Source organism: Myotis myotis, unplaced genomic scaffold, assembly GCF_014108235.1.
Source record: "Myotis myotis isolate mMyoMyo1 unplaced genomic scaffold, mMyoMyo1.p scaffold_m19_p_8, whole genome shotgun sequence".
Classification (NCBI taxonomy): Eukaryota; Metazoa; Chordata; class Mammalia; order Chiroptera; family Vespertilionidae; genus Myotis; species Myotis myotis.
The window spans coordinates 22,534,310-22,555,149 of NW_023416390.1; the positions used below are offsets into that span (position 1 = coordinate 22,534,310).

General features: G+C 54.4%; 2 protein-coding genes across 7 annotated transcripts; one reads left to right on the forward strand and one right to left on the reverse strand.

The window, feature by feature from the left end:
• The first annotated feature begins 9 nt into the window (after positions 1-9).
• ZFAND2B (zinc finger AN1-type containing 2B) lies at positions 10-7,533 on the forward strand. Of its 6 annotated transcripts, none has more exons than XM_036318619.1 (10): positions 10-137; positions 248-323; positions 596-690; positions 864-995; positions 1,125-1,276; positions 1,761-1,856; positions 1,968-2,028; positions 2,116-2,183; positions 2,724-2,796; positions 2,998-3,402. In XM_036318619.1, the coding sequence occupies exons 2-10, from the start codon at positions 269-271 to the stop codon at positions 3,040-3,042; spliced, it is 777 nt and encodes a 258-aa protein (XP_036174512.1). In that variant the 5' UTR covers positions 10-137; positions 248-268; the 3' UTR covers positions 3,043-3,402. The 6 variants fall into 6 exon arrangements, with proteins under 6 accessions (XP_036174512.1, XP_036174515.1, XP_036174516.1 ...); XM_036318622.1 differs by having other exon boundaries at positions 3,111-3,402; XM_036318623.1 differs by having other exon boundaries at positions 2,902-3,040.
• Positions 3,530-20,748, reverse strand: ATG9A (autophagy related 9A). The gene is given in 35 exon segments (XM_036318625.1): positions 3,530-3,807; positions 3,948-4,016; positions 4,091-4,185; positions 4,409-4,521; positions 4,656-4,830; positions 5,227-5,331; positions 5,539-5,596; positions 5,804-5,889; positions 6,002-6,065; positions 6,149-6,225; positions 6,380-6,505; positions 6,678-6,743; positions 6,940-7,049; positions 7,559-7,680; positions 8,498-8,681; positions 8,847-8,948; positions 9,146-9,332; positions 9,585-9,722; positions 10,794-10,974; positions 10,976-11,022; positions 12,601-12,746; positions 12,921-13,146; positions 13,954-14,071; positions 14,177-14,355; positions 14,716-14,964; positions 15,334-15,513; positions 15,617-15,770; positions 15,852-16,600; positions 16,839-16,980; positions 17,174-17,335; positions 18,115-18,179; positions 18,945-18,988; positions 19,086-19,217; positions 19,602-19,658; positions 20,595-20,748. Coding segments are annotated over 33 exon segments (4,734 nt in total). The 5' UTR covers positions 19,189-19,217; positions 19,602-19,658; positions 20,595-20,748; the 3' UTR covers positions 3,530-3,695.
• Between the last annotated feature and the right edge of the window lie 92 nt (positions 20,749-20,840).

The window sequence follows — 20,840 nt, forward strand, 5'->3', positions numbered from 1 at the left end:
CCACTCACGGGCGGGGCTCGGCCCGCTCGGCCGCCCTGCGACTGCGCGAGATGTGCCGCTCTGCGCGATGACGTCAGTGCGCCCGTGCGCGCTGGGGGAGGAGTGGGACCTTTGGACCGGGAGGCGCAGAGGCTCCGGTAACACGGCTGGGCGGGGGAGAGGATGGGGAGGGGCAGGGAGCCCCCCCAGAGTCCGGACCCGGAGCGGGAGCCCTAGAAATGCTCAGCATCGCTTCTTCTTCTCCCAGCAGGCCTCGCCCGGCCCAGCGATGGAGTTTCCGGATCTCGGGGCGCACTGTTCCGAGCCGAGCTGTCAGCGCTTGGGTGAGGGCGGAGCGCGAGGGGGTGGGACCGGGTGGAGAGGGGCTTGGAGGTGCAGACGAGACGAAGGGTGGGCTCCCGGGGCTGGGAATGCCGGGAGGGGCGGGCTCGAAGTTGGGACGGTGTCAAAGGGGGCGTGGCTAAGGAGCGTGGACTAGAGCCGGGTGGTTTGTTGCAAACAAGGTGGTGTTTTCCTTCCTCGGAGTGGAAGGCTTGAGCGACCCGGAACGATGTCAGGGTCCCGCTGGACCTGCAGTCTGACATATTCCCTGCAGATTTTCTGCCGCTCAAGTGCGACGCCTGCTCGGGCATCTTCTGTGCAGACCATGTGGCCTATGCTCAGCATCACTGTGGATCTGCTTACCAAAAGGTGAGGGTGATGGAGGATGCATGCAGTCTGAGGGTGATGGAGGATGCATGCGGAATCCCTCCAATTCCTCTGCCTCCTGCTTCCTCTCCTTTATTGTCTGAGTTTCTTTCAGGACCAGAGATTTGGTTGAAGCGGGAGTGGGTCACAGACTGAGCTCTGTTCCTTAACTATAGGATATCCAAGTACCTGTCTGCCCACTCTGTAATGTGCCTGTGCCTGTGGCCAGAGGGGAGCCGCCTGACCGCGCTGTTGGGGAGCACATTGACCGAGACTGTCGCTCGGATCCAGCACAGCAGAAACGTAAGGTAAGCACTGGAGGGGTTGGCCATGACCCAGCCGGGCTATGGATGCCTGGACACCTGAACAACTATTCTTACTGGGTTGGAAAAGGGGGTCAGTTTCAGCAGAGACAAACCTTCCCAACTCCACCTCAGATCTTCACCAATAAGTGTGAACGCTCTGGCTGCCGGCAGCGGGAAATGATGAAACTGACCTGTGAACGCTGTGGCCGAAACTTCTGCATCAAGCATCGTCACCCACTGGACCATGATTGCTCTGGGAAGGGGCACCCAACCAGCCTGGCAGGGTAATTGCAGCCAAGTCTTCTACTTAACCTATGGGACCGTTCCATCCTTCTGAACTGACTTAGTCTTTATAACTACAAGCTGGGAAGTTTGAACCCTGTCCTCTTTGACTAGGGAGTCTTAACTTTCTTTTCTTTTTTTTAAAATATATTTTATTGAATTTTTACAGAGAGGAAAGGAGAGAGATAGAGAGTCAGAAACATCGATGAGAGAGAAACATCGATCAGCCGCCTCCTGCACATCCCCCACTGGGGATGTGCCCGCAACCCAGGTACATGCCCTTGACCGGAATCGAACCTGGGACCCTTCAGTCCGCAGGCCGACGCTCTATCCACTGAGCCAAACCGGTTTCGGCTCTTAACTTTCAAGTGCATATTTTTCCAGACTGTTTGGAGGAACTCCCTCCTGAGTTCCCTGGTAAGGCCTGGGAGGAGCATGCGAGCTGACTACCCTAGGACACATGCCAAGAATGTCTCTTCCCTACAGACTTGCTGCCATCTCCAGAACACAAGGTCTGGCTTCTTCTACAAGCACCGTCCCCAGCCCAAGTCAGACCTTGCCTTCATCTACCTCTCCCAGCAGGTAGGCCTCCCCATTTCTTCTCTCCCTTTTCCTCCTTTATCTCTGACCTCTACCTCTTTTATTTTTCTTTCTTTCTTTTTTTGACCTCTGCCTCCTGAATGTCTGCCTTAGAGCCACAGCCCAGTCTCCATCATGGACTGCCCCTCCAGTGATTGCTTTGCAGAATGGCTTGGTGAGTTGAGCAGAGGTTGAACGGACAGAAGCAAACCCACACAGAGTAAAGTCCAAGGCAACTGGTCCTGTTTCTCTTTTTTTGCAGAGTGAGGATGAGGCTCTGCAGCGAGCCCTGGAATTGTCCCTGGCAGAGACCAAACCCCAGGTCCCAAGGTACCTACTCTCTGGTGAAAGAGGATGGGATGTGGGAAAGAGATAGGTGGGAACACTCTGATCTGTTGCAAGATAATAGTTAGGCCTGGCCAGCATGGCTTAGTGGTTGAGCATCGACCTATGAACCAGGAGGTCACTGTGTGATTCCCAGTCAGGGACCATGTCCAGGTTCTGGGCTTGATCCCCAGTTGGGGAGTGTGCAGGAGGCAACTAATCAATGATTCTCTCTCATAATTGATTTTTCTATCTCTTTCTCCCTCTCTGAAAGCAATAAAAATATATTAAAAGAATAAAAAGGTAATAGTTAGGTACTTGAGCCCAAAATTAAGCTTACTAACTATATTACGTTTGACAAGTTTTTTTAACCCATTAGGGTCTTAATTTCCTCTATAAAATGGGATCATACTAATACCTACATTGTAGGGTTGTATAGAAATTGAGATAATACTCAAAAGTGTTCAACATAATGGTGCCTAACAGATCAGATGCTTATATTTTAGATATTATTGTCATCCAACTTAAGCTGCTCCTCTCTCCCAGTTCTCAGGAGGAAGAAGACTTAGCTTTAGCACAAGCACTGTCAGCCAGTGAGGCAGAGTACCAGCGGCAGCAGGTATGAGGATGGGGTAGAGATGGGTCCTGCACTGGGAATAGGAGTTTTGGGGGTTCTTCCAAGTGGTTGAAAGTTTTGGAATGGTGGTTATCTTTTTGTTTTCAGTATGACTCCGGCCCATGCTGAGCTTGGAAGTGAGGACTGCCCCCTCATTTCCATGACATCACACCCTGTCTTCCCCTCCCCCTCTCCTTGCTCCAGGCCCAAAGCCGCAGCCTGAAGCCGTCCAACTGCAGCCTGTGCTAGGGCCTTGGGCTTGGGGAGGGAGGCTTAGCTGAGGAGGACTGTGGCCCTCACATCTCTAAGGTCCACAGGGAGAGGAGGCCAAGAGCAGCCTGGAGTGAAGACGAGGAATGACGCAAAGGCTGTTTCCAGGGAGTATCAAGAGAAACAACTGTGGAACTCAGTCTATAGAAGGCCCTGCTGGCCCTCCAGCTACGTGGGAGATAGCAGCTGTGAACTGTTCCCTGGTTGGGCCCTCGGGGATGCTGGCCAGGCCCCACTCAACTCCCTGCATCATGTCATCCCCCTTACACTGGGGCTGCCTGCACGTGTGGGGACAGGGAGGGTCCTGGGAGGAATAAAGGATATTGGTAGTTAATAGCACATCCAAGTGGTGTGTTTCTTTCTCTTTTCCAACCAAAACAAGTAGAGTCCTGTCAAGAATGCTCACCCAATCTAAGAGTAGAGGCCTACTGCAATGTGCTACAACATGAAGTCACAGTGGTCCTAGCACAGTCCACACTTTTATTTCCCCAAAAATTGCTTTACTGAAAGGTCCCTTTCCCCCACTTTGGCTAGCACAGCACCCCAAGACCAGGATAAAATATGCCATGGAAGAAGGGTACATCTTATTCCCTTTCAGTGACCCTTTGGGAAGGAAGTAGCCACAACTTTGGTCACCATGCCTTAGGCTGGGGTTTGGTATCTTCAGCGATTTCATCCTGTCCCTGCTGCTGTAACCGCCACATGTCCGCATACATCCCGCCTCGGGACAACAGGGCCTCGTGCCTGGAGCAAGGAGGAAAGTGTAAGTCCCAGCTATCAGTTTCACCACAAGAGTCCTCGCCACCAGCCCGCAGAGATAACGGATTTGGAGCGCGAGAGCTCCTCTCTGAGGCCCAGCCTGTTCATCCTGCCGTGCCCCTTACCGTCCTCTCTCCACAATGCAGCCATCCTTGATGACGAGGATCTGGTCAGCATTGACCACAGTTGAGAGCCTGAGGAGTCAAGAGACCAGTTACCCACCGCACCCCCAAAAGTGGCCCCGCTGCCTGCTGCCCCGGTCCTGTACCTGTGTGCCACTACAATGGTGGTGCGGTTGGCGCAGACTTTGGCCAGAGAAGACTGGATGGCCCTTTCATTAGATGTATCCAACGCTGATGTTGCCTACAGAGAGGGTCTGGGTAAAACTGCCCTTGCCACCCAAATTCCCAGCAAGCTGCTGGCCAAGGTCTCAGGTATCAAAAAGTATCTTGTTTGCACTTGAGAACTGTAAGGTGTTTTGTGAAGCATGAATTCCTGGAAAACAGTGCCCCGCAGGAATGGCATGGGCACAGGCAGGGCGGGGGGGGGGGGGGGGGTGGTGGTGAAGGCTGCCCAGGGCCCTCACCTCATCCAGCAGAATGATGTTGGGGGCCTTGAGAATGGTGCGGGCGATGGCGACACGCTGCTTCTCCCCACCGCTGAGCTTCAGTCCCCGCTCGCCCACCTGCGTCTCATACCCTGTGGATATTGCCCACCTCCCTCAGGTCACACATGATAAACTTGGTTTCTGTGTTTAGATGAGGCAAGGAAGGGATGGAACAGAGGACAGAGGGAGTAACAGCCCAGGGCAACACAGGGCCAGGGAAGCTCACCCTCGGGGAAAGCCACAATGGCATCATGGATGCCTGCAGCCTTGGCAGCAGCCTGCACCTCATCATTCCCAGCTGTGATGCGGCCATAGCGAATATTGTTGGCAATGGTGTCATTGAAGAGGACGGTGTCCTGGGGCACAACTCCAATGTGAGACCGGAGGGAGATCTGGGTCACCTGGGGCCAAGAGATCATATTCCTGGCCTGTGAGATCCCCCCAGGCCTAGGAAGAAGGATGGGCTGGCAGAAAGCACATGGGATGAGAGGCCCTGGGTAAAATTCCTGCTACCACCACCCCAAGCCCTAGCTGTGTGGACGAGTCACTCAACCTCTCTGAGTCTGTTTCCCCATCGCTAAAGAGAAAAGTCCCATTCTCTCCCTGCTTCCCTAGACTGCTGCTGATCTTTGTACCGTGTACAGCACCATACATGACTCTAGTGTAAGTAAGATGGTGCTAGAAAGGCTAAGGTCTCCTGCCCCAGCTTTTTGAAGAGGTGAGGTCTCCTCTCGCTGGATGCTCAGCAGTTACCATTCTTTTACACACAATGACAGTTTCCTCCCAAACAACCTCACCTGGGAAATGTCCTGACCATCTATTCGGATGCAGCCAGAGCTGATGTCATAGAAGCGAAAGAGCAGACGCAAAATTGTGCTCTTCCCTGCTCCAGATGGGCCCACCTGTTGTAAGGGAAACTCCTTCTTAGGCCTGTTGGCTTTTAAGGCTTTTTCTCCAAGAGGGTACCAATGTCCATGGAGGCTGCTAAATTCACATGTGACCACACATGACAGGGCTCTCTAACTCCCAGCCTGGGTGACAAGCTACCATGGGCACTGGAATAAGGGAAGATGGAGAAGGCTGGGCCAAGTGGCTGGGTTTCCTCTTACCAGGGCCAGGGTCTGCCCAGGCATCACAGTGAAGGACACATCCTGCAGGGTCTCCCGCCTGCAAGAAGAGCGGGTATGGTCAGCAGGCCTGCTGCACTCCCAGTGCCCCCTTCCATCACCAGAGCTACTACTCGGCCCTGACCCTCCCCTGTGTGGGCTCTCTTCCCAAGAAGCAGGGATGGCTAAGAAGCAGGGATGAGGGACAGGAAGGCAGTAAGTAGACAGTGGGAAAGGGTCCAGGGACGGCAAAAGGGGAGGGGCTCACCCATCAGCGTAGCTGAAGTGCACATTCTCAAACTCAATCTGGCCCCTCTGGAAGCGAAGGGGCCCTGCTCCAGCAAGGTCCTTCACCTGGGAGAGTGTCACCAAGGCGTGGCGCTGTTACAGGTCTGGTATTCTCCAGACACCAGAAATACCACGCGGCTCTCACTCCCCCAAGCCCCACTCCTCTCTCTTCACTCACTTCTGTCTCCTCCTTCAGCAGGTCAAACATGTTCTCCATGTCAATGAAGTTGGTCTGGATCATCCTGCAAGCAGGTAATGGTTGGAGCTCCTCTGAGGAGCTGGGGAAACAATGCACTGCCCAGGTGAGGGCCAGGGATCAGGTTACCTGTAGTAGGTGCCAAACCAGTTGAGGGGCATGTACAGCTGGATGATGTAGGTGCCAAAAAGCACAAAGTCCCCGACCTGTGGAGATCCAGGGAAGAGGATCATCCACCAGAGGCCTTCAGGTTATCACCCTGCCCACTTCCTGTCATCTCTCTGCTTCCCACCCAGGAGCCTGGTGGCCAGACATAGACCCCAGGCCCCCTCTTTCCTGTCCCTAGCACAATTCCCTCACCTGTAGCTTCTGCTCACTGACAAAGTACGCGCAAAGCAGCGAGCCAGCAAGCAGCCCAAGTCCAATCACCAGGTTCTGAGTCTGATTTAGTAAAACCAGTGACGCGCTTGACTTCCACTCCAAACCCTGTGGAAATAACATGGGAGAGAGGAATGTCACATATGTGCTGACCATCACCAAATCCAAACCTGGGCCCAGGCACCTTCAACCTCACAGCCCAAATTTTATTCTTTTTGGCTCTGGTAATGCCACAAGGCCAGGCCATTGCTGTCAGTAGGCCTCAAACTAGCGTGCTCACCTGATATTTAATGATGGCTTCTCGATAACGTTCCACTTCATAACCTTCTGCATTGTAATACTTCACCTGATGAATTCAAAGCACCATTTGACATGGCTGCAGCATTCAGCACCTGGATCACTGCTTCCAGATCCCCAATCCCTCCTTCCTAATTTTAAATAGCACATCTTGCACCCCCCAGCTCCTCAGCAGCCTCGGTGGTCCCAGGCACAAACCTCCATATTTCCATGCTTCACACCACTGCCACCAAGGCCTCTGTTACCGTTTCAAAGTTTAGCAAAGAGTCCACGGCTCGTGCCCGGGTAGCATTTTCCTGTGTGTTCATATCACGTCGAAACTTTGTTCTCCACTCAGTGACCACAATGGTTAGGGCTATAGCATGAAAGGAGGAGGGAAAAGGAGAAGAGATCAAGACAACATTTTCAACAGCAGAAACCACATGTGTATGTCTGATGCCTACTACACACTAACCCTATGTCACAGCCCAGGGACCCAGGTTCTGAAGAGAGAACATCCTAAGCTCCCTGAGGGAAGAGGCTGTGTCCAAGATATCTTTGCAGCCTGTACAAAGCCTCATCTGTGAAGATGCTTTTGATGAGCAAATCAAGGCAAGCTGCATCTGTGACATAGTGAGCTTTCTCCTTGACTCGTATCCACACGGGACCTAATGTGACCACGATGCCCTGGCCCTCCACACAGGTTAAGCTAACATTTCCATGGCAGAGGAGTATGCCCATCCACCATTATTGGGGAGCTGAGGAGACTATTCAAGTCCACTAATCTATAGTCTTCCAAACTGGGTCACCCAAGTGGGGTCAGAGCTCATGCTCAAGGGAGTCCTTGGAGAGTTCAGGGAGCTGGTTTCACCAAGCAGCACGCACTGAGGTAAAGACTCATGCACAGGAACACGATGAGGCCAAACCAGGCGTTGAAGAACATGCTGAAGTAGATGATGCCAATGATGATGTCAGCCAGTGTGGGGAGAACGTTGAATATCAGGTAGCTGGGAGGGGAAGTCAAGTGACAAAGAAAAGTATATGGGCTCAGAGCCAGCAACTCTACCTCTAGCAGTTTCAGTGTGGTTTTCTGTTTTCAACAGCAACAGACTGCAATCAAGCTAAATGCCCCTCAGGAGGTGGATGGCTAAAGTAAACACAGCATGCCCAAACTACAGAATGCTCTGGGTCTATCATAATGAAAGAGGGAGATCTTCATGCTCCAATGAGAATACATCTCCGAAACATTTTGTTAATCAAATGTGAGGCCCTAGTGGTCTGGCTCAGTGGATAGAGTGTCACCTGAGGACTGAAGGGTCCTGGGTTCGATTCCAGTCAAGGACACATGCCCAAGTTGTGGGCTTAATCCCAAGTAGGGGGCGTGCAGGAGGCAGCCAATCAATGATTCTCTCTCATTGATGTTTCCATCTCTCTCTCCCTCTCCCTTCCTCTCTGAAGTCAATAAAAAATACATTTAAAAAGTAAAAAAAAAAATGCAACTCTGAGGATGACCCCTATATTGTGCCTGTTTTAGGAAAAACCTTCACAATACCACTTTAGTTCTGGGAGTCTGCACATATACATGTAAAAATGCCAAGAAGCAGAACTCAGCATACTAAATGCAGTGGAAACCTCTGAAGAAGTGAGTAGAATTCAAAAGAGATATGCTCACAATCTACTTTAAGTTATTACAGAGCATATGTACATTAACCTTATTAGAAAAAGGAAGAGGGCGAAGGGGCAGCTCCCCAAGCTGGGTCAGTTCTCAGGCCCCCCTGCTTTTCCTGTCCCACCCCCTCACACTCCTTTCCATGGGCTTGGTACCTGAGCAGCCCAGTGACACTGGCTGTGCCCCGGTCAACGACTCGCAGCACCTCCCCTGTTCGGCGCCCCAGGTGCCAGCGCAGTGAGAGCTCATGCAGGTGGGAGAAGAGGCGCAGCTCCATCCCCCGAGATGTGAACTGCTGCACCCTGATCCACAGGAATGTGCGAAGGTTGCTCACAAAGCCTGAGGAGGATTCAGTAGGGCTAAGGGGACAATTGACATCAGCCCAGCACCCAGATGTGAAAGGTCAGAAAGCACCAAAGAGTCCAGGGGAGGAATGCCTGTGGGAGGGAACTATGGGGAGGAGAGGGAGGGGCCAGTACCAACCAGGGTGATAGTCCCCCATACCTGTACTGCCAGTGCCACCGCCCTGGAGGAACTTGAGGAAGACATAGGTGGTAACAGTCCAGGCCAGGGAGTGCCAAGGTGCCTTCTCAGTCAGTAAGTTTACTATGGAGAACATGAGTCTGAGCCCACTTATGGCCCCCTAGTCCCCTCTTCAGAAGAGACTGCCCCAGGCACCAGCCATAGCTTTTTTCTGACCACCCAGCTCTCAACTCTGTCGCAGTGCCCTGGGTTGACCGCCCCCCACCCCTAACCAGTCCAATGAAGGACCAGAGTGCTAAGCTGGCACCCCTCTCCCTCACCTATATCCCTATAGAAGATGGGCACCAACACATTCAGTCCCCGGTCCAACCCCATGAGCCCCAGGCAGATGACCACAACAAGTTGCAGAGCTGGATTTCCCCGAGGCCACAGGTAGCCACTCAGTAGCCGGAGCTTCCTGCCAAAGTCTCGCCAGGTAGATGCTGGTGGCCCCTCTGTTGACTGAACCTAGGACGGTGAAACACATAGAGGGAAGCTTAGAAATCATAAAGAAGTGCACTAGCCAGAAACCTTCTAGGAAAAATGTAAGGGAGTGCAGACCCCAGGCATTTTAGACCCACAAGTAAGCCCTGATGGGATCAGAAAGGCTAACAGGGCACAATATGAGGTTTGGGTAAGAAACAGTTTATTATGGTAGGAAAAAATGATGCCAGGAAATGAAGTTAAGACAGACCCTAAGGTTCAGAAGTTGAGGTGTACCTGGCTCCTTTCAACATCCTGATCGTCTTCATTGACCCGAAATGCGTAGGACTGGGGACGAAGTCCGGGAGCCCAGAGCCCCAGGACAAAAAGCCCTCCAGAGACCACATAGCGCAGCACCCACAGGCTAAACTGTACCTAGAATGAAACATGTGAGGAGAGTATCAAACAGGGCCAAATCCCACTGTTACTACTAATAACAGGGTTGGGGATTGAACCATGGGCACGCACCCCGATTCCTCCTCGGGGCCCAGCATCTAATGGGCTGGGAAGAAAAATCCACAATGACTCAGCACGGACACGCCCTACCAGCTGGCTATCAGCTCCCAGCCAGCGTCAGCCCCTCCCTCTTCCCTTAAGAGTCACCCCAAAGCGTGGAGCCAGTATGACCAGACTTGACATCCTTCTTCCCAACCCCTGCCACCCATGCTTCCACTCTCCCATGAGGCCCCTCACCTGCTGGCCCAAGTCCGCCCTTGCCCACCACCACTGTGGGCTGTTCCAAGACACCAGAGCCAAGTTCTCGGCTGCAAAAGCCACAGTCCAGAGGAGCAGGAGACCGGGGCTGTGGCTGAATTTGATCCAGGCGCCCATTGCTAGCTTCTGCCGCGCCTGGCTCCGTTCCAAAACGAGCAGTCCCAAGCCACAGGCGCCGGCCAGGGTGCCCAGTATGGAAGCCAGCAGCAGGTAACCTGGCAGTGGGGCCCCCCGCGCAGTGCCCACTCGACCAACCAGGCTGGCCAGGGGCAAGGCCACCTGAAGTGTGGCCAGAAGCAGCTGCAGCACGTAGGGAGCGACACGAGGACCGGCCCCCCAAGACAGCGCGTCGGCGACTGCTGGCCGCTCCCGCCGCTTGCAGGGAAGGGCCAGCACCAAGGCCAGAGTCCCCAGGGCCGTCAGCACCGAGGGCGTGAGGGTGAAGAAGAAGCAGGGGCTCAGGCCACCCTGCGCCCAGGCCGGACCCGCGGGCCCTTCGGCCTCACAGTAGTTGCCCACAGTCACCATGGCAATGCGGGGCCGCAGGCCGAGGCTGCGGGGGCTGCGGGACAGGCGAACGGGGCCAGCCGCTTGGGGAGGGGCACGGATGCCGGGCGACCTCGGGTCATGGAGCCGCGGGGGTCGCTGTCAGGGATGCACGTGGACCCAGTCCCAGCCACACCGCCCACTCGCTCCGCGCTTGCGCCGCCGCCACGCACTCGGCGCACTCACGCAGGGCACGTCCGCCGCCTCTGCCGGCCGCCCCTCGCTCGCTGGGACGCCGGGCTGAGTCCGCTCCACACGGATGTGGGGCCGGACTCGAGCCGCATTCTTCCGCAGCAGCTCCGCCCACCGTAACCGCCCAGTCCCTTCCCAGCCATTGGCGATGTGTCACCGAAGGGGCGGGGGAAGGGGCGCTGGGGAAGGCGAAACAAACCAGCGGAGTCAGCTCGGTCACGTGCTCAGAGCGGGAAATCTGACCGCCCATCCGGCTGGAGACCTTGACCTCCAAGGAGCCTTGGCTCGGAAACGGCCCTTTTGCTAAGCCAGCTGGCTCGGTATGTCCTTGACACCGCACAGGCCCACTTTCCTACGGGGCCTGTCCCGGTCCCCAGCCACCTGTAGGGACCCCATGTACCCCACTCCGCGTGTTCCCCGAACCCTAGCGGTGGAGACAACATGGCCGCGACCTGGTCAAAGTCCCTTCTTTATTAAGGGTAATCAAGCTGTACACAGTCACCACCGCGTCCCGCGGCGAGTTCAGGCAGCGCAACTCACCACTCCCCGCAGCGGACCAGAGCCGAGGGTGGGGCTGAGGGTAAGAGCTGGGTCCCAGCATGCAATGCGGCAGCCCAAAGCCGAGGGCGAAGCCATCCTGCCGCCCCTCTGTCCCCCTCTAGGGGACAACAGGAGGCAGGTCAGAGCTCTCTTGCTGGGAGGTAGACGGACCAGAGCATACTCCAACCCCGTCCCTTGTGCAGGAGGTGGGAGGGATGGGGGTACAATAAGCAGTAATGGGGGCCAGGAAGGCCTCAGTCTCCCAGGAGCCATCTGAAAAATTGGACAGGGCAGCAAAAAATTTCCATCCTGCTCCTGTAATTTAGAAACCATCCTTAGTGTCAAAAGATAGCGTGAGAGGAGCTGGGAGCTAGGGCCTCTATGCCAATGCAAATCAAAAGTTGAACAGAAGGGCAACAAGCGAACAGAACCAGAGCAAGCAGCTCACATGCCAGTGATGTGCAGGAAGGGAGAGGTGAGCAGGCTGTAGCACTGGGAGAACTGGGGGTGAGGTAAGGGCCACAGCCTGAGCTGCTCATCTATTCAGGGTGAGGAGAGGGAGGCCACAGAGGTTGAGGGTCCAGGCCCAACCTCCCCACTCCACAGTTGGCACAGGTTCTCCCTGGTTGGCAGCTTCTGTGGTGGGCAGTCCTCTGGAAACTCGTAGGGGTAGGTGCAAAGGTGGCAGTATTGGGGCTGGGCTGGGGACCAGTTGCTAGCACCACACTCCGAGCCAAGTGGGTTCCTGGGGATGAGGCTAGAGTCCTGTGTGCCCTGGTCCTAGGCCCCCAATTTCTCTCGTGGGGCTGTGGTGAGCCTAGTATTGGCACCTCTCTTGGCCAGGCACGGACACACAAACACCATACGCGTGGAGCCAGGCAACACTCAGAGAAGCCCTCCATGGCAGGTGGATGGGATGGCAGGGCAACAGATGCCTGCATCCTGGGGCATAGGGACCCTCCTCAGCCTTGTCTAGACCTGTGGAGAGAAGAGGGTTGGTAGTAGAGATAGTCTTCAGCTATCTGCTGCTTACCTAAAAGAAGCCTGGAGATAAAAGAAAAGGAAAGCTTGATTCTTGGGGAGGTAAGCAAAGGAAAAATCAAGGCCTGTATTTCAGAGCAGGCGAGGAAAGAAAGGGGAGTGTATTTTGGGTGAAAGGGTGCAGAATCTCTGCTTGAGAGGCCCAACTTCCTTCACGTGAGCTTTGACCTCAGCCTGGAAGTTGCTATTTCTGGCGGTTAACAGGTCCTGGAGCCCTTACCTTGTGCACCTGAGGGGGGAGCTCATCCTCAGAGCCCTCCTCGGGCACGGGCTCTGGGTGCCTTGATGCTGACTGTCCATCTTCAGCCCACCCGCCAAGGGGCAGCCGAGAGAAGTGAGAGGGAGCCCGGGGCACTGTGCCAGGATCTAGAGACACAAGTAAACATACTCTTAGAACGAATACAAACAGGAATGAGGGGAAGGGTTGCCCTGTGTGGGGACAGAGAGGGGTTATTCTCCTTGGCCTGGTCCCTCTCACTTCTTTCTTCACCAAGAGGGATGCGAAGAAAGGCTGTGTCCTCCTGAACGCCCACTGGATACCTGTGATGCCACCGTAGCGCCTCTGGAAGCCCCCTTGCAGGGCAGTGGTCTCCGGTGCTCCAGGCCGGGGTACAGCTGCACAGGGATAGCTGGCAGAGCGGGGGATAGATTGGAGGTGCCGGGCACCTTCTCCCCCCTCTTCAGGAGCACTCTCCCCACTGTCATCACTCTCCCGGCGGTGCCACACATGCCTCTCAGGTTCAGCCTGGGCTTGCTGCTTGTGGAGCTGAGAAGTGGGAGGCTCATTAGTTGGGAACAGAAGGGTATCTGTCTGAAACAGCTGCTCCCCACCATGGTATCAGCCAGTTCCCATTTATACCATCTCACCTAGAATCACTGACCAGAGTATCTATTGTGTTAATAGTGTGTAACATACATACAATATTTTACAGGTTAAATTCTTAGCAGACCCCTGGAATGAGCCTGTGCAAAGGTTATAATAGCACCCATTGTATCTAGTCACTTGATTTAAGAACAAACTATGGATCTAAGTGCCACGCACTCTTTTAGGTGCTGGGGATATAGCAGTGAAAAACAGATCAAAATCCAAGCCCTTTTCGGGCTTATATACTTAGGAGGGAGGAAGGGGGGAGAATAGACAATAAATAAATAAATAAATAAATAAATAAATAAGGAAATAATACAATATGTCAGATGGTGCTAAATGCTATGGAGAAAAATGGAGTGGGAAGATTCAGAAGGGCGGGCAAGGGAAGTTTTTACTCAGTGTGGCCAGAGACTGTCACATGGAAAAGCTAAGAGCAGAGATCTGATAAGGAGGAGGGAGCCATATCAATATCTCAGGGAAGGGGGTTCTTGGCAGGGGAAACCACAGTGGGTAAAGGCCCTGGATGAGAATAAGCTTGGCTAAATGGATAGTAAGAGGGTATATGTTGGAATGGAAATTGCAGAGCAGGTAAATGGCAGAGTAGAGATTTGAACCTACGTCTTGCTTCTCCACCTCTAAAACCCTCTATTCTGTTTTTCAACTGCTACCTTGGGTCCATGGCCTTGCTCCTTGCGGCCCACTCACCTGGTGCATATAGAGGGCGTGCAGGCTCATCTCAGTGGATGCATATTCTGACAGCACCAGGCTCTGCAGCTGTCCTTCCCACACACTGCTCCCAGAGCTGGCTGTCCTGGCATCCATCCTGTCCCGCCCAGCACAGAGACAGCAATTATTAACATTTCTGAGACCAATATAAAATGCTAGGTGCTACTGCCATGCCCTCCCATCTTGGCCCACCTCTACTCACCCAGAGCCTGTCATGGTACTGGGAGCCCGGCCCGTGGAAACCTGACCAGGTTGCAGAGGGGAGAAGGAGCACAGGGCAGAGGCGACTTCAGTCCTATGCCTGGAACCCTGCAGGTCTCTGGGCAGTGAAGGACCACGGCAAGATGAGCCGGCCACTACATTTGCAATAAGACTCAGTGGCTATGAAAGAAAGGGGTGAGAATTCTCAGGGCAGGAGGGAAGCCTCTGGGGCCCCCAATATTTTTTATATCAGGAACCAATGACACAGACTAAACAGAGAGAAGGAAAACTATAGGGTAGGCCAGTGGTCGGCAAACCGTGGCTCGTGAGCCACATGCAGCTCTTTGGCCCCGTGGCATGGGCCATGAAGTTTCAATCGCACTATACGTGCGCGCCCACACGCGGTATTTTGTGGAAGAGCCACACTCAAGGGGCCAGTTTGCCAACCACTGGGGTAGGCCCTTCCACCCCATGCCCAGTTCTCAACTCCAGCTCCTGGAGTCCACTCTGCCCATCATCTCCCAGCCCCCAGGAACACACCTCAGACTCAGATTGTAAGGACTGGATGGACGTAAAGAGGGCATTTTCAGGGAGTAGACCCCCTTGGGCAAGGCCAGCAGCTGCTCCATCCCGCTGAACCTGTTCCTTGAGGAAACCCAGGAAGGCCGTGCTCTCACGTGGTGGCTGCCAGCCAGGGTTGGTGATGGCAAAGTGCATAAGTGACAACTCTGTTTTCCCGTCCTCGGCTTGCTGGTACACTGAGGCCTCGGTCTGGCCAGCAGATAGCCACTGCACAAGAAAGGCCACAGTGAGAGGAGAGTTCTCTTACAGGAACCCTTTTTGTACCTTTCCTGCTAGGGAGAGGTTTACCCCTGGAGGACAGAGACCGCAATACACTGCTGTATCTTGTCCAGGGCCCTGGTGCCCACCCCAGGAGTGGCCACACACTGAGCTAATTGCTTGGTTTGTGCCTTTCTCAGGGAGCTTCTTGGCCAAGGGTGCCAGTTTAGGGCTAAAATCTAGCCCAGGCTCCTGTTTATCAAGCAGTGTGTGCCTGGAGACAGGGCTGCTGTTTTGTGAGGTGTTGGCTCAGGAGAGATACCTTTTTGGAGTTTGCCAGCACTGTCTCTAGCCACCTGCCCCCTCCTCTCCGAGTACCTGGGGATGCCCATGCTGGCGAACATCCATCTGGGCAAAGGAGCAGGTATCTCCAACACCAACGACCTCCACAGTGAAATTGCGGAAGAAGTCTATAATTTCCAGGGCCCGTGGACGCAGGCAGAAGATGAGGATGAGGGGTGTGACAATGGGGCTCAGTAACTCCTCCAAGATGAATACCTACAAGGGAAGGGACCAAGGCCATGAGAGCAGGAGAGATCCCAGGCCTCACCACCAAGCTATCGGCCAGTTTCTAGCAGGCCCTAACTCCAACTCCACTCACTGCCTTGTACTGGAAGAGCTGGGCAAACTCGTCCCGGGTCTGCGAGCGGTGGGCATTACCCTGCCAGTGGTCGGGCATGTAGTGGATGTGAGCGAGGATCACGCGGAGCAGCTGCTCAGGGCAGAACACCAGGTGCTGGTCTGGGATAAAGGACCTGCAGGACCAGGGTCACAGTGAGACATCAGCCTTGCCAGGGAATGCTAGTCAGCTCGCTCCCACCTGCTACCCGACCCACCTGCACACGGTCACAGTGACCCCCAGGAGTGTGACGGTGGTGAGAACGTGTTCCACAGCTAACACATCTTCGTCGTAGATGGTGAGGGCAATAAGCACGGCCAGAATGGAGCCAGCAAAGAAGGCGCAATTCTTGGCCAGCAGTGTCAGCAGAGGTGACAAGAAGCAATTCATGTACTTGGAGGCTGGCTTGTAGCCACGGTTCAGACGGGACTGCAACTCATGCTCCAGCTCGTTGAAGTGGCGGAGGTAGCAGCGGCCATAGAGTGACCAGCAACGTGCTCCCAGGGCCCCAGGCTCCCGCTTCAGCACCTCAGCATAGCTGAAGAAGGCATAGAGGATCTGCCAGATGAGGATGAGGGGGCACAGCAGGAAGTTGGCGATGCCAATCCACAGGATGCGGTTGCTGAGGCGCTGGGCCAACTCTAGCCGTTGCCCCCCACGTTTGTACTCAGCCTTGAGGCTCCACTCATTGAGAAACAGAGAGCCAGGTCCCCAGAAGAGGATCAGCTCGAAGTTGTACTTGAGGCCACGGGTGAAGAAGACAACCTCCCCAAGGCCAGGCAGGCGGAAACGCAGGGGCAGGAGGGATTTGTTAACCAGTGCCACCATGTAGTTCTGGAAACGGAGGATGCGGTGGTATATGTCCAGCTCTGTCAGCTCACGCTTGTGGATACAGATCTGGTGCTCTTTCTGGGTCTGCACAATCCGAGCCTGCACTTCCTGCCACGTGCAGTATGGAAGGGCAGACTGTGGGGTGGGGAAGAGACAAGGTGTGGAAGGTGGGATGGTTGCCTTGACCCATTGCCCTGCATTACCTGAGAGGCCCAGGGTCCTGTGCTTAGTTGAGTGGAGCTCTTAAGCAGATGCTCCCTCACCTGCCAATGACAGCCAAGGAGGCCTGATGCCCAGGAATACACCCCACCCTTACCAAGGTGAAGAAGGCATCTTGGGCTGTGGCGCTAACTGCCCAACTTCCCAGTCTCACCATGGGGATGCGCAGAGCATGCAGGTAGAAGGAGTGGATCTCCCAGTAGCAGCAAATGTTATAGATGAACTTGATAAGCCGGTGGACCCAGAAGACACCAGCGATGACCAGAATGGTGATGAGAGAGCCATTTTCCTGAATCCTGGTGGGGTAAAAAATGGCGAGAAGGGGTGCCTTTAAGGAGTCTTGGCAGATAAGCTGCTCTCCTGGAGGATTTGGCAAGGCTGGGCCTGAGTCTCTGTTCTAGGGAATGTGTTATTGCCTCACATTCCATTCCATTCCCCACCTTCGATCACAACTACAGGCTCTGATGCCCTCTGACCTGCAGCCCTTACCTGGCACTACAGACTTGGGCAGGCAAAAAGGCATCTGGCAGAGTGACCTTGACGGGCTCGGTGGGGTGAAGACTGTGGTTCACCATCTTGTTGGCAAATAAGATGTCATAGTCCACACAGCTGACCAGAAAAGTGGTGAAGGCAACCACAAAGAGGAACTGCCTGGAGAGTTGGGAAGAGGGGGCGCAGCCCAAGGGTCAGAGAGGCACCAGTGAAATAGTGTGGAAAAGAGAGGAGTCTGGAAGCAGCGGGACAAGATTAGGGAGCAGCCTCTGGGAAATGGAGGGGCTGGGGAGCTCCTCGTGGGCTCTCTCTACTGCTCAGCCCTACAAACAAGCTCCTATTTTTTGCATTTAGCTTCAGGCCCTACAGAATCAGTGTGCTTCTGTCTTTCGCCTCACAGTAATCTCTGCCACTGCTTACTGGACTCTTTCAAAAGTCTTGATTGTTGTCACTGGTTCCTGGTCCCTGACTTCCTTTTGATATAGTCGTTAGAAGCCCTTTGGGGATTTGAACTCTTTTCTTACTGAGGGACGGTTTCCCAACCCCTTCCTCTTTGGCAAGGTCATATGGCTCCTTCCTCTTAGAAGGCTCTCTGCCCAGCAGCAGGTCTAAGGCGCAACCACGGCAGAACAGAGACACTTTTCTCAAGTGGCTGGCATCTCTGACTGAAGCATGCCCATTCCACTGGAGCTCTGATGAAATGATCAAGTCTGAATTCTCTTCATGGGAGAGACAGAACTTGGAAAGCTTATATGGGAGATAAAAATGGTGAAGGCTGTAAATTTTGGTGCCATATCCAGTCCCTGAAATACAAAGGTTTGCAGAATTTTGAGCCTGGGACTGAGATGCATTGGCAGGTAGGGCCAGGGGTGAGCTCAAGAAGAGTAAAGACTGCGATGTATTCCTTTACCAAATGATCCATCCCTTTTTATACTTACATAAGCTCAAAGATCTCCCCGATGAGCATACAAGTGAAGCCATTCTTCTGGTGTAGATTATAAACGTGTAATTCTTAAGAAAAAGTGGTTTGTAGAGACAGCAATTAAGAGCACAGACTTTGGTGTCACATAACTGAGCTTAAGTCCTGGCTCAATGACTTTCTAGCCGTGTAATTTTGGCCAAGTACTTAACCTCTTTAAGCTTTTGTCTGCAGTGATATATTTGGAATAACAGCACCTATCTTAAAGGATTATTGGGTCTAAGACAATGCATGTAAAGTATTTAACACAGAGCTGACACAGAATGAGTCAAAAGACATTAATTATTATGGTTATTAGCATCCCATCAAAAAGGAGGAGCACTCTTAGAGAGGTCCCTTATAAATAAACACCACAAGTGAAAGGCACCGCCTGGCCAGTGTGGTTGAGGGTCTACCTAGGAACCAGCAGGTCACGGTTCGATTCCTGATCAGGGCACATGCCCGGGTTGTGGGCTTGATCCCCAGTGTGGGGCGTGCAGGAGGCAGTGATTCTCGCTTATCCTTGATCTTTCTGTCTCTCTCTCCTTCCACATTCCTCTCTGAAATCAATACAAATACTTAAAAAAACAACCCAACATATAAAAAAAGAAGTGAAAGGTACATAGCTCTTGGTAAATGTGGGATATCATTACTTAGAACAATCATTATTTCCCCCATCCTCTTTTAACCTCAATAGTTCCATCCCCCTTACAGGGATTATAGTCAAACCCAACCCAACTTCCCACCAGAGGCCTGGCTTAGAGAGGGGCTAAAGGTCCCACAGCTCCAACACAGAGACACAAAGGATATTCGAGAGAAAAAGAGGTCGAGGTTTTCGATGTGGTGCCAAGGTGCTGTGGGCACAGGAGTAGAGATGTCAGAGCCCCTTGCTCCCCACTCCACCAACTCTCCCCCATGCCCCAGCTCTGGCTGTCATGGCCAAGAACTTACACTTGCTCCCCTCAGGGACGTGCACCAACAGGTCCTCCTCTCCTGGGGGTGAATCGCTGTAGGAGGCCTCTAGGCGCTGGTATTCAGTGTCAAACTGCGCCATCACCACCGCCCCCTGTCCACCTTATCCACCTGCCAGAAATGAGGAAAAAGAGACCGAGGGTCAGCCCCCCCATACTGCTGGTCTGCTGTCCTGCCTACTAGACCAAGAGTGAGAAAGAATTCTTGGTTTCCACTACCGTCTTCTTGACTCAAAGACAGAGGAGGAGTAAGTTCAGGGCTTGGGAGACCTTAACTGGCCAATGAGGTCAGTCATTCCCAGAGCCTTTACTGAATATATGCTGAGGCTTGCTGGCCTGAAGCCAGACTCCGCCCCTTTGGGGGATCTGTTTCATTTTCTATTAGTAGAGAGAAGGGGCCCTTTCCCTGCCCTTCTGGAGCAGCCTGGTCTCCTAAGAGACTAGCAGTTTGGAAGCATTTTGTAAACAAAGGTCTGAAATAAGCACATGGCCTTACCTGCTCCATGGACAGTGTCTGCTTCACTCCAGCTCTGATGTCCTGGCTCTGCAGCTGCTGGAGGAGAAGATGTCAGGCCCCAGAGAGTAGAGTGGGGACAGGAAAAAAAAACAACCTTTGCAGGCATGCCCCCCACCCCACCAAGAGGGGCCAAGCCTGGGACAGCCTAGGGTCATGCGCTTTCCGCTGGCAGCACTATAAAGGACCACTCATTCAGCTCAAGCAGTGGCTTATTGAAGCTGTGGAGACCCAGTCAGTGCAGGCCTGAGATCTCTCCATTGCTCCACCTCAGCCTCAGAAATTAGGCCAACAGGGTCCACAAAGCCGCAAACCCAAGGAGACCTTTCTGGCCAGCCTCTTCTCCTGCTCCCCTAGCACTGAAGGGCCAGCGGGCAAGCATAACTCCTGGATGGGAAGTCCTGACCGGGTCGGGGTAGATCCAGATCCTGGACCAACTGTGTGTTCTGGAGGTCCACGGAGCCAGGCATGGTCTAGGTGGCACTCACCCGGTCCTGGGGCCCTGGAGCACGGCCCGGCCGACCCCGGTGGGATTCCCTGGGTTAGTGAGAGCCCTGGGTCCAAAGGAGCTGGTCAAACCCTCGGGGAACTCGCCAGTCACCGGGCAATGTGGACCCAGGGCCCATGGAACCCCAGCCGGCCGGGCCTGGGCTCAGGGGTTCCTGCGGATGTTGGAGGTGAGAGCCCGTCCGACAGCGGATACCCCAGGTGGGCTGGGTGGCCTCCCCACACCCAGCTGCCACGACTGGAGCCCAGCGCGCCCCAGGGTCACGCCCGGGGCTCGGCTCCCTACAGCGGACAACCTTGCGCGCGGCCCCGCCGCTGGCGCGCGCCCGCCCGCATGCCCTGCTATCAAAACATTCCGGCCGCGCGCCTCCGCCCCGCCCGCGGCGCCCCTTCCCCCGTTACCCGCCGCGAGCTCACTCAGGTCTCCGCGGGCGCCCCCGGCCAGGTCCGGCCCGGGCCCTGACATACCAGTAACCGGTCTCGCGCTTCACCTCAGGAACCGTGACCCCGGTGATTCTGGGGATCCGACAGCTTCGTAGGACTCGACCCGACCCAGAGCGCTAGGCCCGGCGCCTGCCACTTACTGTCACCAGCAGCCAGCCTGGCCAATGAGCATGATGGGGCGGGGACACGACGGCCCATTTTTTTCCCCCCGCTTCGGGGGCGGGACTAAAGGCGGGTCTTGAGCGGCAGAAGACCAATGGGGCTTTGCGT

Coding starts and splice junctions, on each gene's coding strand:
- ZFAND2B (XM_036318619.1), top strand. CDS start 269: ATGGAGTTTCCGGATCTCGGGGCGCACTGTTCCGAGCCGAGCTGTCAG. Junction 691..863: donor GTGGATCTGCTTACCAAAAG/GTGAGGGTGATG, acceptor CCTTAACTATAG/GATATCCAAGTACCTGTCTG. Junction 2,797..2,997: donor CAGAGTACCAGCGGCAGCAG/GTATGAGGATGG, acceptor TCCTTGCTCCAG/GCCCAAAGCCGCAGCCTGAA.